This window comes from Paramormyrops kingsleyae, chromosome 12 (assembly GCF_048594095.1).
Source record: "Paramormyrops kingsleyae isolate MSU_618 chromosome 12, PKINGS_0.4, whole genome shotgun sequence".
In the NCBI taxonomy this organism is placed as follows: domain Eukaryota; kingdom Metazoa; phylum Chordata; class Actinopteri; order Osteoglossiformes; family Mormyridae; genus Paramormyrops; species Paramormyrops kingsleyae.
The window spans coordinates 12,307,253-12,325,478 of record NC_132808.1 but is presented as its reverse complement, the minus strand read 5'-3'; the positions used below and the strand labels follow the sequence as shown (position 1 = coordinate 12,325,478).

Here is an 18,226-nt window from a genome sequence, read left to right as displayed (position 1 = left end):
TGCTTTGTAACATTGTTACATTTTACTTTAATGTACTGTGGTGTTTTTTCTTGTTTTGTTTTGTTTTTTTTGTGGTTTTGATAAACTTTATTAATCCCTCGGGATGGTTCCTCTGGGAAATTCAGTTTCTAGCAGCAACAATACACCAGCATAATAGTACAGTTACACAATAATAAAGTAATAAGTAATAGAGTAATAAATAGTGGTAGGATGATGGTAATAATTATTGAACGGGTCAATTGCACAGTCATGGTCTATTGTAAGGTTACTAAAAAGTCCTTCAGTCTCCCCTCCTGTTCCCCATGGCTGTGCATGTGTGTATTTTAACGTTTAGTTTTTCTTAAACTATAATTATTCATATTTTTTTATTTTCATTGCATTGTAATACATGTAATGTTTTTAGCATAGTTTTAATGAGAGGAGGAGAAGCGATACCTGGTTGTACACTTGTGTTAGCTGTCATACAGTGACTGGATGGAAAGGAGGGTAGCTGTCAGCACGTGACTCTGGTATCGGGAGTAAATGTAAAGATACCACGTGTATCTTCATCTCTCACTGGCCAGACAGACTCAGGGGTGACTGCATACCTGCCCGGCCCTCTTGCAGACCAGGAGCGGTACTGATGGAGTCCTACAGGCCATGCAGTGGGCCTCTGTCTGCGCCTGCGCAGAGGATCCTGTCTGCCCTGCGGGCTCAGTACAGAGCTGGAGCAGCCGGGAGGCAGCCGTGTGAGTGTCCCTGTCTCTGTCCTCTGTGGCTGCCCATGGCTGTCATGCTATCAGTCAGGCTTAGTGACCATGCTGGGATTTTACCATTATATCCCACCAGGACACTTTATTACATTCAGCCCATGGCCGCATCTTTGCTATGCTAAGCTAACTAGAGGCATCATCCTTGGTTGTTGCTACATTAGAATAATATGACAGTAATTATTCTGCTAGTTTGAATAATGTCGTGCTTTTCATGGATTCTGTAATGGCAGTGAAGACTAGCATTGAGCAGTTAGATGGTTTATTGTCATTATTGGCAGCAAGAATGCGGCAGGAGACTTGGAATGAAGTTGGGGAGGAAGGAAGGCAGGGCAGGGTGCAGGAGCTTAGGTAAGTGGCCAGCAGTGAGCAGGTGAAAGTGAACAGCGGGGGGCGGTATTGCGGAGTGCGGCCTCACGCTCAGTGGCCGAGCCGCTGAGGCTGGTTCCTCGTTGGTCAGCAGTTCCTGTTATTCGCCTGCACTGTACATATAGGAGCCTGTGCGGTTGTGGTGGAGCAGTGCTCTTCAGCTTGTGGTTCACATCCCAACATATACAGGGGCTGTGAGATGATGTCAGGCCCAACTGCCCTGACAAGGAACTCTCTGCTGCCCCCCTCTGGACCCTGCCAGCTAGAGCCCAGTGAGACCTGGTGAGTGTGAGGCTTTAGGGTGCATAACAGCACATCATGTACCAAGCCACAATTTAGCTGCGCAATTTGAGTAGAGATCTGTAGACAGAAGAAATGTGTCACTTCAGGGGTGGACAGGGACGGCCCAGACTTACCACCCAGTGTTCTCAGCCAACGGAACAGGGTGTTTCAAGAAGTGAGGTGCCCAGATTGGAGACCGAATGGGGGAAGCACTGGGCTCAGGGACCGTCGGGAGGAAAGGCGTGGTCCCTGACGTGTGCGGTCCCCAGCGGATGGAGTACAGCCATGGGGAAACCTGTGCTGCCTTCTCAGTGGGCCCTGGACCACCATGCAGAGTGGACTGGCACCAAGAACCAGGGGGTCGACACAGCCTGGGATGGAGGAGAGGATGTTGACAGTGTGATGCGGGTCTGGGCCCATGATGGAAGGGGACCGATGGCTGATTCAGAGTGTATGTCAGGACCCTGTGACCGGAATAGGTTCAGTAAGAAGGATGTAGTGCAGGGGGCTCCGGCGGTGCGGGAGGAAGACAAGAGAAGGGTAGGTAAGCTGAATGGCATGCTGGGAGTTTGGCCAACCCCTTCACATCATTACAGGGACTTAAGGGGATGAGGCCCATTTGGGTAGCTGTACATCTCTGGTCAGGACAGCTTGATGTGATCTTTCACAAAAATGGCACCGTCTTACAGGCCCAGGGGACGCGCTGCCGTATTGTGTGGCCGATTTGCTCCTAAGAATGCATCGTAATCTGATCCCGGTCCTGTGCCTGTTTCTCTGGCGCTTACCTGCTTTCAGCCTTGGCCGATGCACCGGCTTCTGAGGAAGGAGCAGCAGCATCATATCGTTGGAAGGAAGCCATCAGCCAATCGGATGCGCTCACGGGACGAGCCGTCAGCCAGTCAGGTTCCTACTTCTCCCTCGCATACTGTCCTGCCTGGTAACAGCCCAGCGGCTCAGAGAGAGCCGTGTTGGGTGTATGATCTGCTCGGCCTGTGACATTAAAGGTGTCTGCGCATGTCCCTGTTCTCTGGTGCCAGTCAGATGGAAGTGTACTCACTGTTGGGCAGGAGGGGAATGGCAGTAAATACAGGAGTGGCCCGTGTCTCGGTACCATTCCAGCACCCCCTGTCTACCTCCTTCCGAAATGCAAGGTGTTACGTTGAGGGCCAAGCGAGTGGGGGTTTTCCAGGAGGAATGCATAGCCTCCTCCACAGAAACTTCTACATGTCTGTTTGGCTGCTTCTCTCAAATTAGCCACAAGGTGGCGATAGTGTGAAAGATAAATTTCAGGCGGCATAAATTCAGTGGGGGTCTTGTTTGATTTAGCCCCATAGCTGTCCTGTGGTGGCTAGATGTGTATAAATACATTAACAGAGATTCACATTTAACTTGGGAAATATGAAAGAACACCCATTTGGGGAAATGTTATGTTCAAATAGGGCTTTGAGGTCAAATTTAAGTACGGTATTAGGATATATTATGGCTGTACACTTCAGCTTTTTTTAGAGTCTTGCTATTTTGCACTTAATATTCCTTAAGATTTCACAGTTATTTATTGAGTTATTAGGGGTCTTCATGGTTTCTAATTTAAGGAGAGAGAAAAAATTCAAATTTAAAAATATCTAAGTACTATCTTAGATATTAGAAAATGTTGGTTAGGTTCAATGCTATGTGGCTGCTAAGGTCTCTTCAGGACCGTTGTGGAGGTGACCCCCTCAGCGCAGACTCTTATATAAGGCTGACAGCCTGAGAGGGGTAGAGCTCCCAGTGTTTGGGTCTCTCAGGGCCCCGCAGGCAGCTAGCCAGCTGCTGATCCAGCGACCCGGCCGTCCGGCCAAGTGTTTGGGGGCAGGGGTGTCAGCCTGCCTCAGCTCTCATCATCACCCCGGGCGGTGGGGGGGGGGCTCTGCGGCAGGGTGGCAAGGCCATCGGCGCTGTCTGGGATGCTCCGGTACGGACTGTTTGTTCCGTTGAATTGATAGCTCTGTAAATGTTCTCTGGCTGTCTACACTGACTTCTGCCTCTCTGCTGTCTCCCTAGTGTCCCCTGCAGTGTGTCAGCTGGATCTGGACCTTTCTAAGCAGCCCTGCAGCCCCCAGCTCAGAGCTGAGGTATTAACTAGAATCACAGGGTTACTTAACCCTGAACCAATATTTGACGATACTGAAAATCTCAGTATAGGCTTCTTGAGCAGCAGTGGTTAATAACAGCATTTAACCTCTGAACAGTCACTGGCTTGGCCTAATGTCCCCAGTCCATAGTGGCCCTAAAAGCTGTTGCCCCAGGTGGCCCTCTTGGTGTCAAAATTGCACCCATGTGCATGTTTTTGGTTATCAGGCAAAGCAGGGTTTTAATCTCATTACAGTGAGGAAGCACAGCTCAAGCAGATGGGGTTAAAGGTCTCGTGTTAAGCTGAACCAAAGCCTTTTATAGTGGCCCAGTCGCTGGTTAGCGTATCTCCCATCTGGAGTGGTATCAGCAGTGTGTCGTGTTTTGGGCCCAACACTGCATTCAGGGCTGGGAAAATGCAGAACTGGAACGGCTGCTGCTTTAATAATCATAACATGTAAATGAGCCAGTTGTCTTCTGAAGAACTATCTGCAAATGTGAAGAGGTCCGCTGTTCTAGTTACGGCGTCCCAGCCAAGATTCCTAGAACAGGCTGATTGTCCTCCAGACGGCCCCGTGACTGACAGCTTCACGCCCGATAGGAAGCGGCGTACAGATCAAGATCCCCCGTAGAGTCAGAACCCGCAGAAAGCCGCGATGCTGCGATTGCCCGGGTGTTACGTGAACGTGGGCTGCAGAGTGGAAGCTTTTCTGTCTGTGGGGGATTCGGCTTTGTTACTGATGACCTCGGAGAGCTTATTTCATCACAGAAGTAGACTCATCATTTCCTATATGGGCAGATCTCAGATGCAGCTGAGAACAGAGCGGTGCGGATCCCCACATGCCTCCTTCCCACACACTCCCAGGGACACCCATCTGCTCCACATGGGAAACTCACCGACTGCAGCGGGGTAACTGAACTGGACATGCAGCTCCAGCTGGGGCCGCTGTCAGTGTGAGGCCTATGGCGAATCGCAGTGCATGACATCACACAATATCTACGCAAGTGTCGCCCCTACCGAGAAGAAGTGATTAGAAACAAAGCAAAGGGTCTGTCTGCCTGAATACCCTGATGGCCTGATGTCAACATGGAACATGCCCCATAAACAGTCACGTGCCATTGGTGACCTATCCCAAGTCTGGAGATCACTGTTGTGCTCGGCACTAGTGATGGGCAAATGAAGCTTCATGAACCATTTGCTGTATTTTCTGACCCAACTAGATGGTGCTCTCTGTTCATAAAGGGCTCAAAGCATGCATCAAAGCAAAGAGCACCATCTAGTGGGGTGAAAAAATACAGCAAATGGTTCATGAAGCTTCATTTGCCCATCACTACTCGGCTAACACACATTAGTCAGGGTTCTGATTGGGGAGGATGGCTGTCTGTCTGTGTTTGGGCCAGTATGCCCCAACTGTAGCAGCCCCCATTTTCCAAAGGTTTGTGCCTCATTTCTGTGAGGCTCTGCATTGTACAGGGCACTGCAGGAACAGATTGTAACACTGTACTGAAACATAAGTGATGTTTGACTATCCCACGTTTTATTTGGAGTTGGAATATCTAATTTAAATGACTGGAGTGTCTTATAAAGAGTCTTTGCAGATACTTCCATCAAGCAAAAAGGCCGAATTAGTTACTCAGTCAAAGGACCTATTGGGACAGAGGCACATTCAGAAGGAAGTCACCTCCTTTGGCTCATCATGTGCTTCTAAAGGCTAGAGTTAAAAATAGATGTGTCTGTTTTTATCTCTCTTATTTTTACTCTCTGCCATTGGAAGACAGAGGCTACGTTCATTAGACTGTCTAGAAGTTTGATGTTACATCTTTAGAAATCTGTGCTGTGTCACAGAGTAAGCCAAAATGAGTTTCCTCTTTTTAGGATCTGAAAATGGTGTAATGAAAGTGAATTCCTTAGTGCCAGTGGTAAGGATGGCACGTGTGTGTGTGCCCTCGGAATCTAGAAACGTCGCGGGCGGATTCATTGCTTGCTGGCTCTCTATCTTTTAGCTGCATCTTATTTTATTGGTATTGAACTGTTAAAATATTCTTAATTAAGGTTATTAATCAGCTGTATTTGTTGCAGACAAATTTGTCAGAGGATTTGAATAAGCGGTTGATTCTTGAAGGCCCTGCTGGTAATCTGTGATCTTATGATTAGGAGGAGAACTATGACAGAACACGAGTGTTTCTGCTGTTGTTTATAAACCCCCATCCTCTGCCCTACTTCAGGCTTGCCTCTGCATCTCTCTGCCAGACGCGTTTTTAAAAACCTTTTCTTATCACTCTTTAGCTTGGTAATTGAACAATCTTTGTAAGAAGCATATCAAGCCAAATCAGAAAACACAACAATTAGGTATCTTTATTTTAGAAAATCATTAATAAGTATAAATTCCTGATGTCTCATAAGAATCCTTTTTTGGATTACATGTTATGTTGCACATCATTTCTGTATATGGTTGTGTTTGTATGGAGGGTGATGTGATCATAGTCAGTTGATGTGTCCCTTGGTCTGGATGACTGATAAGCACTCAGGGATCTGTAAGTGCACACAGTGCTCCTTCCACGCTGGAGTCCTTTGAGTTTGAATGTCCGGGTGTCTACAGATAAGGAAGTGTAGGGTTTACTACTGTAGGCTGCAGGCACATCATTATTCTGTTTTCTTCTGAGATTCCTTTTGAGCTAAATAAAGTAGCAGAAGTAAACTCACCGAAATAACCTTGGGGACAGATACCTTAGATAACCTCCTTGTTGGTTCTGGCCAGAGTGAGGCTGAGACACAGGACGCTCCTTACCCTGTGCGCTGAGCGCTTATATGAATGTCTCCTCCTTCACCTTGCTGAAGGCTTCCTCTGATCCTTTGATCCGTAAAGGTCTAGTGCCTTGGCCGAGGCAGTCAGTCAACAGTGAAGAGTAACTAAAGTAATGCCCATTCTCATTTTTGGAGGACAAAATCAAGAGGCTGTCATATATTTCTGCTTATATTGAACACATAGCATCTTATGCAGTTGCCATACTTGCTATTGCATTTTCTATTAACATAAATTTATATGAAAATGCTACAATTATCTTAGTTTGTGAAGTAGTATTTAACATCTGAATGTAATTGGAGGGATTACTTAATCATGTCAGAATGTGGTTTAATCTGGTGCTAATGGTTGAGTCTGATGCCTTTTCTCCACCCAGTACCCTGTCACTTTCCTCAAACTGGACCTTAGGGAAATTTATACGTTCTGAATTTGGAAACTCGCGTAGCATCACTGACAGGCCATAGAAGCCATTCTTTCTAGCAGTCACCCTGACAAAATTATCCTGCTCCTCATCTGTCTCTACTGCGCAGGTCGGTGGAGGCAGCAGCGAAGGACAGGCATGCAAAATAGATGAGAGTCTGACTGCCTGTGGAGCGGGATACAACCCCCCCCTCGGAACCCAGACCACCTTCCTGTCTTCGGCGGTCCGTGGCCCACCTCAGCCTAATAGCCGGAATGCCGGAATTCACCGTGGCTTTCTGAAGAGGAAGTGTGTCCCTTCAATCCCTAAGAAATGCGTCAGGTGGGCACCCCCACCATCTCAGGCAGCTCACCGGCCAGATAGACAGGCGTCACTAGATGCTTCTCTGGGCTGTGGAGTCCTTGGAGTGAGGAGAGAAGGTCGGGCTGTCCTCGGGACAGAAGGAGCAGCGCACAACCCACAGGGGGCGCCACACCTTGCAGCAGCTGCCAAGGGACTGAGAAATGGAGGTTCCCCCAGACCAGGCCTCGATGTGCAGCCTGAGGACAGCCAGGCGGCCCACGGCTCCGCAGGAGGAGCTCCCAGCAGAGAGACGCCTCTCAGACCACCGCTCTTCCTGACCTCCGACTCCAGGGTGCGCCATGTCTGCCGGCTGAGTGAGAAGGAGCGTGCCCAGCTCCTGCAGGAGGTCAGCCAAGTGCCAGCACTGGCCCTCACTCTGGTGTACCAGGACGGCACCACCCAACTGGACCCGGAGCCGGTAAGCAGAGTACCTCAGCTTTCTCTTCCTGGCAGAATTGCGCAGAATCACAGTGTGAGTGATGATGAAAGCAGATGGTTTGGCCCTTCGGTCATTTAATAGATGTAGAAAGCACAGATATTACGATAGTTAACCTGAAGCCTGCTCTGTCTCCCCTGCAGAAGTCCTGCCCCTCTGTCTCTGGGATCCTGGTTCTGTTAAAGAGGGAGCCGGCTGTGGCACTATCTGACCAGGGCCCTGGTGCAGGAGATGGCCTCATCTACCTGAGGCTGGATCAGCAGCAGACAGACCAGAATATGGATCTCTTTAGCAGGTCCAGAAGAGGGAACCCTTGATGATTGAGGGAGGAGGGTAATTATGTCATTTCATTTGAAAGAGCAGTAATAGCAGTAAGCAGTGATTGTGGCTCCGCTGTGTGGCCCTCAGGGACCTGGTCCTGCAGGTGGTGACCGGGACCCAGCAGGCCGTGTGCTACAAAGCGAAGGAGCTGCTCCGTGCCGCCCTACAGCACTGCGGGGGGCGTCTGAGCTGGAAGCAAGGCAGGCTGGGGGGCTGGCATAGGTTACAGAGGGGCCTAGCATGGAGAGGCCGTTTTACTCAGTACCATAAAGCCTGTTGAAGCTAACATGTTAGCCTGTTGTCCTGTGCGGTAACTGCCCCGCTGCATTGGCGGCATAGTGTTAAATCCGCCATGCGTGGACAGGGAGCCCAAGCGCATTGACTGTCCCCTTCTGTGCCCAAGTTTCCCGCTGCTGCCTGCTGGACCCTCAGATTGCGGCCTGGCTGCTCGACCCCGGCGACTCCGCTTCCAGCTTCCCGGCCCTGATGACCAAACACGGCGCCGCCCTGGGGCTCCGGCTCCCGCTGGGAAAGGTGGGCCCAGTTCTGTCTCAGTCCCGCCGGTAGTGAGCGTACAGGCCGCTTACCCCGGCTGTCGTCATGTCACTGTCCCTCTCTCAGCTGTGCAGCGTGATCGCCAGCCTGTCCCTGTTATACAGCCTGATGATGCACCTGCGCTCCAGCTTACAGGTGAGCCGCCCCGCCAAACACCGCTGCCATTTCCCTCCCATGATGCCGAGCCCCACACTGTAGCATGGCACTGCCTTTACATGTAAGCTAAGCCTCCCCCTTCCTGTTCCCACTCTGCAGACCCGTGGGCTGGGAGAACTCTTCTCCAACCTGGAGCTCAGTATGGTCCCAGTGTTGGCAGGTGAGAGGAGGGGGAGGGTTGTTCTGTTATTTCTCTTAATAGAGCCAAACAGCCACTAATATGCATCAAACACATGCCAGTCGGTGTAAAAGAAAATGCAGATGGGCTCTATGATGAGTGCTGTAAGACCACAGATCACCTCACGGCTGGAGTCGGGCCCAGGGTGTTTGGTACAGGTGGTGGGCCGGTACCTGTCCATCCCTGCAACCCAGCTGGACTCGGCTAATCGGGCATGAAGGCACTGTGTAGACCCAGTATCATAGGGGGGGTGGCTGAGTGTGGGGACACAGGCAGACAGCAGTGCTGGCCAGTGGAGATCTGGAATCACAGCAAGCTCGAGCACCTGTTGATGTGTAGAGTCTGAAGCAGGTTGTGTTCTGCGCAGCAATGGAAAGCCACAGGATCCACGTGGACAAGGATGCTTTGAAGAGGACCTCTGAGCTGCTGGGGGTAATAGCCGTCCATGACATTGCCTGTTTAGGAGGCCTGCATACAGTTCCTTCTATTGCACTGCGAACACTGCGAAGGTTACTAGAAAATAGAGATTAGGAGCATATTTCACAAGGAGGTTACTTATCTCTATTGTTTCAACCTATTAGGAGTGCATACGTATTTATGGCCTGTTATTAATGTGAGTAGGTGGGTTTCTGTCTCTTTGGTGACAGTGTGGCGCGTACTGAATCTGTGTATCCTGCTGTATGTGCTGGGGATCCGTGTCCATGAACGGAAACAGCCCTCACAGCTCAGCCGCTTCCTCCTGCAGCTTTCCGACACCCGGAGTGTTGTCAGCCCCCTCGCTGGATTAGCCGCTTCGCTGTGTTTGGCAGGATTCCCCCCCCCCCCCCCGTAAGCGGCGTGGCTCCCATCTTGCGTGCCTGCCGGTCTTCTTAGAGAGCATCTGAAGGTCAGCTTAGCTGTGTGATCAAAGGCGGCCCAGCGGAAGAATAGAAAAGCTGTTTCTGTCTTGCTTTCTTTTGGGACTGTGCATCTCCAGCCCCGGTAAGCTCCAGGCTGGTTGGCTGACTGCTGGGATGAGGAGCGCGCTGCTCTATTTAGTGCATAGCTGGCGTGTCACAGTGCAGCCCTGAGTTATTTCTGCCTCCGCTGCAGGACCTTTTGAAGACGGATAATCCCACAGTCATGTCTCCTGTACCAGGCTGCCTCCTCTTGGGTCTTTAGTGTGGGATGGCACAGCAGAGGCTCACGTGCGCGCGTGTGTGTGTGTGTGTGTGTGTGTGTGTGTGGCACCACAGATACCCAAGCACACTGACAGACACCCAGCGTACATCTGCATTCCCAGCAGAGCCAGTCTAGGCACTATACTTGGGAGCAAAATGCAACATACTGGCATTTTTGGCTCCGGACGCTCAGGATATTTTCAGCAGACAACACAACCTGGCTGGCCTTCATCCTGATCCTGAGCTGTATCTTCCATTAGGGCTCTAGGTGCTTACAAAGTCAGGCTTTGCTGGCTTTCATAATGACACATACCATGGTGCTGCTTAACATCTCCTGAAATGCACTTTGATAATTCACAAAATAAGAAGCTTCCATTCAGCTGTACTTCATGGATTCGGGGTCTTTAAGCCTGTCATGTCACGCCAGTGGACTGTAGCTGTAAGTCATGATAGACAGACCCCAGCCTCACCTTGGGTGGGGTGAAGCTTGTTAGGTTTGCGTTCACCCTAACCTGTGCACCTCTGTGTGTGTGACGCCATAACCTGTGCACCTCTGTGTGTGTGACGCCCTAACCTGTGCACCTCTGTGTGTGTGACGCCCTAACCTGTGCACCTCTGTGTGTGTGACGCCCTAACCTGTCCACCTGTGTGTGTCTCACTCTCACAGCCAAGCCTCCTCCCCTAACCCTCCCGCCTGCTCATTCATGTGTGTGTCTCACTCTCACGGCCACGCCTCCTCCCCTAACCCTCTCACCTGCTCATTCATGTGTGTGTCTCACTCTCACGGCCACGCCTACTCCCCTAACCCTCCCGCCTGCTCATTCATGTGTGTGTCTCACTCTCACAGCCACGCCTACTCCCCTAACCCTCCCGCCTGCTCATTCATGTGTGTGTCTCACTCTCACGGCCACGCCTCCTCCCCTAACCCTCTCACCTGCTCATTTCTTTGTGTCGTGTCTCCAGGAGAGACTGAAACAGCTGGAGCAGGAGGCCCACCAGGCCGCGGGGCAGCACTTTCTGGTGTCCAGCAGTGTGCAGCTTCGCCAGGTTGGAGTCTCTCTCCAAAGCAGGATGACTGAGGCTGCGAGCCGACAGACTGTGACTGCGAGCCGGCTGACTGAAGCTGTGAGCCAACAGACTGTGACTGCTAGCCGGCTGACTGAAGCTGTGAGCCGACAGACTGTGACTGCGAGCCGGCTGACTGAGGCTGCGAGCCGGCAGACTGTGACTGTGAGCCGGCTGACTGTGGCTGCGAGCCGGCTGACTGAGGCTGCGAGCCGGCAGACTGTGACTGCGAGCCGGCTGACTATGGTTGCCGTCCGTCTGCCACGCAGGTTCTGTTCGAGAAGCTGCGGCTGCAGGAGCGCTGCGAGGGCAGGAAGCTGCCCAGGACGGTCCTCACGCAGCAGCAGTCCACGTCGGAGTCCGTGGTGAGCCCCCCAAAGTCACAAAACAGAGGGATCCACATAAACACCCTGGAAGTCCTGACCCCCCCGGTCAGGCATGACTGTAACAGCCCCTCTCTAACGGCCCTTTGGAGGCAGTTATTCAGTCTCGGCCTCCTTGATAAAGGCAGGCCTCTGCATTCGTCTTGCTGCTGTCGCTGTCTGCCTGCCGGCTCATTCTCGAGCGCCATCAACAGACATGATATCCGGCTCTTTCAGTGCCTATGCCCCCCCCCCCCCCAGCACGTCCCCCGTCTCCAACCTGCAGGCTCCCTGCCACCCAAACAGAGCATTAGCCCGTGCGTCTCTCTGGCCGCTGAGACGTGACACAGGTGGCGAGGCGCCGCTCACGGACGTCGGAGCCACCTTAAGAGCCGCCTGCTGACAGTGTCAGGCGGGACGTACACATGAGACCTGTGACGCATGACACACACACAGGAGGGCTGCTGTGACATAAAATTACTGTGTGTGAGAGAGACTGCAGAGCTCTGTGGTGCAGACTCTGCATGTGTGTCTGTGTCCCTCTGTGTCTGTCCCTGTGTCTGTCTGTCTGTGTGTATGTATCTGTCTATGCGTCTGTCTGTCTATGCGTCTGTCTGTCTGTGTGTGTGTATCTATGTGTCTGTCTGTCTGTGTGTATGTATCTGTCTATGCGTCTGTCTGTCTGTGTGTATGTATCTGTCTATGCGTCTGTCTGTCTGTGTGTATGTATCTGTCTATGCGTCTGTCTGTCTGTGTGTATGTATCTGTCTATGCGTCTGTCTGTCTGTGTGTGTGTATCTATGTGTCTGTCTGTCTGTGTGTATGTATCTGTCTATGCGTCTGTCTGTCTGTGTGTATGTATCTGTCTATGCGTCTGTCTGTCTGTGTGTATGTATCTGTCTATGCGTCTGTCTGTCTGTGTGTATGTATCTGTCTATGCGTCTGTCTGTCTGTGTGTATGTATCTATGTGTCTGTCTGTCTGTGTGTATGTATCTATGTGTCTGTCTGCGGAGCAGTAAGCCTCATCCTGCCCCTTCATCACCTTAGCTACTGTACTGGTGCAGAATGGCTGCCGTTGGATCATCCAGGTGGGGGCCACACAGCGGTGGTGGTTGAAGTGGCTCCCATTGCTTCTGTAAAGCACTTTGGGTGTCTTGAAAAGTACTGTATGAATGTAATATTCCTTCATCCATCTATTCACCAACAGCCTGGCATGTGCGTGGTGTAGCACGATAATCTCTGAATCTGGGGCTGTCCGTGGTCCTGAAGGGAATCCGGATTCCCTCCTACCCACTCAGTCATTCTCTCATTCATGGCACTCCTTTTCCTGTAGCTACTGCAGCTGCAAGACCTGCATCCTCTGCCCAAGATCATTCTGGAATACAGGCAGGTGAGCTCCTGTGTGTGGCCCCTCAGCCGTGTGGGCTGTGGCACCTACTGCAGTGAACCTACTGCAGTGAACCTACTGCAGTGAACCTCTGGGGGGGACTTGCTGCCCCCTCTAACAGGAACACAGGCTTGTGTTTGCCCATTTAAAACAGCACAATGCAGTGACTTCCTGTCCTCTTCCTGTCTGATTCATACCGATTCACGTCGTTCCAGTTAAATCTCATCAGCACCACCATAGTTACTTTGCATAAAATATTTAGGGTCATTTGGACAAGGTGGGGTATTAAAATGGCTGTTTGGACACATCTCTGTCACACTCTTTGAGGATGGGGGTGGCTGTGGTCAGTAACAGGAAGCCCATCAGCACTGTTTCTGCTCTCAGGTGCACAAGGTGAAGTCCACCTTTGTCGACGGGATTCTGTCCTGCATGAACAAGGTAAGCTCACTGCCTGGAGGGTAGCAGGCTAACCGCGGCTGGAGTGGGTCACTAAAGAGTCCTGGCACGTCTGCATGAAACAGCGCAAAGGGCCGAATGCTGTCTTCATGCTGTTATGTAGTGGCTGTGCTCTTAGACTGAGCTGGTGCCTTTTTAGTCGCTGCATATAGACTCACTATACAGTGGGGATGACTGATAAGAACCAACCAGGAATTTGTTTTGCCACTTGTGAGGGCCTTTTGACTCGGGTCGTAAATGTCTCCCTGCGCCTGATGTTACCAGGTTTCATTCTGCGTTGCATTTGGACCTGTGCATCTCTGTGTGTGTGAGACGCCCTAACCTGTGCACCTCTGTGTGTGTGACGCCCTAACCTGTGCACCTCTGTGTGTGTGACGCCCTAACCCGTGCACCTCTGTGTGTTTATGACGCCCTAACCTGTGCACCTCTGTGTGTGTGACGCCCTAACCTGTGCACCTCTGTGTGTGTATGACGCCCTAACCTGTGCACCTCTGTGTGTGTGACGCCCTAACCTGTGCACCTCTGTGTGTGTGACGCCCTAACCTTAAATTAGACAAATCCAGATAAGCAAGAAATCTTGCTTTTTGAAACAGGCCCCTGGTATTGCTAAATGGCTTTCCGACTTGTACTGGAACGCGTTTAACTGGTGAGTGACATCATTCCCAATTCTGAGTTCCGACCTCCGAGGTAAATGGAACGCAGCATCAGTTTCACATGTTGCTGCTGTGGTCGGGACACGCCCGCATTAATCTAGTCCTAGCACAGCTTTTTATTTTTACAGATTCTTCCTTAAACCAAACACTAGGTGGCAGGGATGCGCTTGGTACCTGATAGATGTGCTCTTTTTTCTGAAATCCTCTTGAACACGTTTCTCATTCTGAACGTGTCGTTAATAAGCACGGAGAACATCTTTATTGGGGTTGACAAATTGAAGATCTGATTTATGATCTAGGCCTGATGTGGTCAGGGAGATTGGCTCCTTTTGTTTCCTCAGATTATGATGGCTAGGCGTGTATCTGAACTCCAATGTCGGGGGGGGGGTACTATGAATGTCAGGGGTGCAGTCAGTCATTATGTTTACAGACTGAGGCACCCTTTCAGACGTGTCATTGGCTTATGGTTAGTGACTGTGGTCCGCTCACTGTTCACTGGTAATTAATGGAGGCCTATCTGGCTTACAGTGTCTTTCTATGACTGACATGTGTGGGATTTCCCCCCTCAGACGTCAGTCTTCTGCACATGGAACCAGACAAGCACCGTGAGCGGGAGGCTGTCAGCGAAGCGCCCTGTGAGTTCCGTGATGCCCTTTCCCAGGCACCCCCACTCTTTCCATGTTCTTCCTTTACCTTTTACTGTGTACTTCTCCTGCTCCCCCTCTTTGGGTCATCTGCGCCTTACAATGAAAGGGTCAGCAAACCCCTGCATTCTCACTACTGGAGCTCACTGTCTGGTGCTGTCTGATGGTGAGCTTGCTTGTGAGTGTCACTCTCTATGGCCCTCTTACTGATGGTGAGCGTGCTTGTGAGTCAGACCCTCTGCCGCCCTCTCACTGATGGTGACCGTGCTTGTGAGCCAGACCCTCTGCCGCCCTATTGCTAATGGTGAGCGTGCTTGTGAGCCAGGCCCTCTGCCGCCCTCTCGCTGATGGTGAGCGTGCTTGTGAGCCAGGCCCTCTGCCACCCTCTCGCTGATGGTGATCGTGCTTGTGAGCCAGGCCCTCTGCCGCCCTCTCGCTGATGGTGAGCGTGCTTGTGAGCCAGGCCCTCTGCCACCCTCTCGCTGATGGTGATCGTGCTTGTGAGCCAGGCCCTCTGCCGCCCTCTCGCTGATGGTGAGCGTGCTTGTGAGCCAGGCCCTCTGCCGCCCTCTCGCTGATGGTGATCGTGCTTGTGAGCCAGGCCCTCTGCCGCCCTCTCGCTGATGGTGATCGTGCTTGTGAGCCAGGCCCTCTGCCGCCCTCTCGCTGATGGTCAGCGTGCTTGTGAGCCAGGCCCTCTGCTGCCCTCTCGCTGATGGTGAGCGTGCTTGTGAGCCAGGCCCTCTGCCGCCCTCTCGCTGGTGGTGAGCGTGCTTGTGAGCCAGGCCCTCTGCCGCCCTCTCGCTGACGGTGAGCGTGCTTGTGAGCCAGGCCCTCTGCCGCCCTCTCGCTGGTGGTGATCGTGCTTGTGAGCCAGGCCCTCTGCCGCCCTCTCGCTGACGGTGAGCGTGCTTGTGAGCCAGGCCCTCTGCCGCCCTCTCGCTGACGGTGATCGTGCTTGTGAGCCAGGCCCTCTGCCGCCCTCTCGCTGACGGTGAGCGTGCTTGTGAGCCAGGCCCTCTGCCGCCCTCTCGCTGATGGTCAGCGTGCTTGTGAGCCAGGCCCTCTGCCGCCCTCTCGCTGATGGTCAGCGTGCTTGTGAGCCAGGCCCTCTGCCGCCCTCTCGCTGATGGTCAGCGTGCTTGTGAGCCAGGCCCTCTGCCGCCCTCTCGCTGAAGGTGATCGTGCTTGTGAGCCAGGCCCTCTGCCGCCCTCTCGCTGATGGTCAGCGTGCTTGTGAGCCAGGCCCTCTGCCGCCCTCTCGCTGAAGGTGATCGTGCTTGTGAGCCAGGCCCTCTGCCGCCCTCTCGCTGATGGTCAGCGTGCTTGTGAGCCAGGCCCTCTGTCGCCCTCTCGCTGATGGTGATCGTGCTTGTGAGCCAGGCCCTCTGCCGCCCTCTCGCTGATGGTCAGCGTGCTTGTGAGCCAGGCCCTCTGCCGCCCTCTCGCTGAAGGTGATCGTGCTTGTGAGCCAGGCCCTCTGCCGCCCTCTTGCTGATGGTCAGCGTGCTTGTGAGCCAGGCCCTCTGCCACCCTCTCGCTGAAGGTGATCGTGCTTGTGAGCCAGGCCCTCTGCCGCCCTCTCGCTGATGGTCAGCGTGCTTGTGAGCCAGGCCCTCTGCCGCCCTCTCGCTGAAGGTGATCGTGCTTGTGAGCCAGGCCCTCTGCCGCCCTCTCGCTGATGGTCAGCGTGCTTGTGAGCCAGGCCCTCTGTCGCCCTCTCGCTGATGGTGATCGTGCTTGTGAGCCAGGCCCTCTGCCGCCCTCTCGCTGATGGTCAGCGTGCTTGTGAGCCAGGCCCTCTGCCGCCCTCTCGCTGAAGGTGATCGTGCTTGTGAGCCAGGCCCTCTGCCGCCCTCTTGCTGATGGTCAGCGTGCTTGTGAGCCAGGCCCTCTGCCACCCTCTCGCTGAAGGTGATCGTGCTTGTGAGCCAGGCCCCCTGCCGCCCTCTCGCTGATGGTGATCGTGCTTGTGAGCCAGGCCCTCTGCCACCCTCTCGCTGATGGTGATCGTGCTTGTGAGCCAGGCCCTCTGCCACCCTCTCGCTGATGGTGATCGTGCTTGTGAGCCAGGCCCCCTGCCACCCTCTCGCTGATGGTGATCGTGCTTGTGAGCCAGGCCCTCTGCCGCCCTCTCGCTGATGGTCAGCGTGCTTGTGAGCCAGGCCCTCTGCCGCCCTCTCGCTGATGGTGATCGTGCTTGTGAGCCAGGCCCTCTGCCGCCCTCTCGCTGATGGTGATCGTGCTTGTGAGCCAGGCCCTCTGCCGCCCTCTCGCTGATGGTGATCGTGCTTGTGAGCCAGGCCCTCTGCCGCCCTCTCGCTGATGGTGATCGTGCTTGTGAGCCAGGCCCTCTGCCGCCCTCTCGCTGATGGTCAGCGTGCTTGTGAGCCAGGCCCTCTGCCGCCCTCTCGCTGATGGTCAGCGTGCTTGTGAGCCAGGCCCTCTGCCGCCCTCTCGCTGATGGTGATCGTTCTTGTGAGCCAGGCCCTCTGCCGCCCTCTCGCTGATGGTGATCGTGCTTGTGAGCCAGGCCCTCTGCCACCCTCTCGCTGATGGTGATCGTGCTTGTGAGCCAGGCCCTCTGCCGCCCTCTCGCTGATGGTCAGCGTGCTTGTGAGCCAGGCCCTCTGCCGCCCTCTCGCTGATGGTCAGCGTGCTTGTGAGCCAGGCCCTCTGCCGCCCTCTCGTTGATGGTGATCGTGCTTGTGAGCCAGGCCCTCTGCCGCCCTCTCGCTGATGGTGATCGTGCTTGTGAGCCAGGCCCTCTGCCGCCCTCTCGCTGATGGTCAGCGTGCTTGTGAGCCAGGCCCTCTGCCGCCCTCTCGCTGATGGTCAGCGTGCTTGTGAGCCAGGCCCTCTGCCGCCCTCTGCTGATGCTGATGGTGCTCAGTTCGCACCCTGGTTGTGGTCCTGTCTGCCACCTCCATTGCCATTGGGCTGTTGCTGATTAACAGGTGTAACCCTTGCAGCAAGGTCTCCATTAAGGCACCCTGAGCACTCAGCTTTCAGTGGGAGGTGCCTCATCCTGTGTGCTTTGTCTCTTTATGAAAAGAGTCCCATCAGTCAGCCGCTTTTTCACCATGATGGTGGGGATGGTTTATTTCCCCTGGTGGCTGTGCCGGTGCTTTAAATGGGGAGATTTGCGGCTGCCTGACGTGCTAAGTGTCTGCACTGCTGGCACTGAGCAGTGTATGTTCACTGAGCGGGACGGAGCCCTCCTGGATGCTGGCTCTTGTGCCTACCCGCTCCCTGCATGTTTGTCGTCGCTCTGAGCGGTGTTTAACCTCTTCCGGCGCTGTTGATCGGGGCCTCTCGCTGATGGCAGGCTCTCCTTCTGTCCCATGCTGGTTCCATGTGGCATTGCCAGCTCTGCTTACCAGTGAACGGGCGTAGGAAACCACTACGAGCTGCAGCCTGCACTGTGTATCACCCGGAGGGGAGCTGAACAAGGTCAGAGGGGCATGGAGAGCCAGCCAGGGAGGATATGAGCTGCTGTGCAGGGAGTCCCACTTCGGTTTCCTGCAGTGAGTCATCGGCTGCGTGCGTAGCTCCCATCACTGGGCTCTCGCTCCATGTCAGACCCCAGCTCTCACGCTGAGGAATACCACACTCCTCATCTCAGTGACCGCATTTATAATTTGAATGCTGGCCGCACTCCTCTGTCATACCGCAAATCGCTTGGGTGTGCTGCAGTAATGCCTCATGCCACCACCGGGCGAATCAGCTTCCCCTGCCACTGGGTCCCGTCATTTGTCTCTGAGTTGTGTTGCATT

General features: G+C 53.4%; 1 protein-coding gene across 12 annotated transcripts in view; it reads left to right on the top strand.

The window, feature by feature from the left end:
* poln (polymerase (DNA directed) nu) overlaps positions 1-18,226 on the top strand; it is a 46,996-nt gene that overhangs the window by 5,463 nt on the left and 23,307 nt on the right. For 8 of the 12 annotated variants that reach the window (XR_011994063.1, XR_002839920.2, XM_023825476.2 and 5 more), the window contains exons 2-19: positions 564-728; positions 1,031-1,100; positions 1,308-1,400; positions 1,508-1,944; positions 2,196-2,303; positions 3,441-3,511; positions 6,844-7,494; positions 7,656-7,807; positions 7,921-8,033; positions 8,237-8,367; positions 8,455-8,523; positions 8,644-8,704; positions 9,090-9,154; positions 10,846-10,929; positions 11,217-11,312; positions 12,644-12,700; positions 13,082-13,135; positions 14,376-14,441. Coding sequence is in view for 10 of the 12 variants with exons in the window: in XM_023825476.2 (XP_023681244.2) it covers positions 623-728; positions 1,031-1,100; positions 1,308-1,400; positions 1,508-1,944; positions 2,196-2,303; positions 3,441-3,511; positions 6,844-7,494; positions 7,656-7,807; positions 7,921-8,033; positions 8,237-8,367; positions 8,455-8,523; positions 8,644-8,704; positions 9,090-9,154; positions 10,846-10,929; positions 11,217-11,312; positions 12,644-12,700; positions 13,082-13,135; positions 14,376-14,441 (2,484 nt within the window). In the remaining 2 variants the exon portion in view is untranslated. The remainder of the gene's footprint in view (positions 1-563; positions 729-1,030; positions 1,101-1,307; positions 1,401-1,507; positions 1,945-2,195; positions 2,304-3,440; positions 3,512-6,843; positions 7,495-7,655; positions 7,808-7,920; positions 8,034-8,236; positions 8,368-8,454; positions 8,524-8,643; positions 8,705-9,089; positions 9,155-10,845; positions 10,930-11,216; positions 11,313-12,643; positions 12,701-13,081; positions 13,136-14,375; positions 14,442-18,226) is intronic. The other 4 variants (XM_023825469.2, XM_023825468.2, XM_023825472.2 and 1 more) reach the window with 4 other exon arrangements.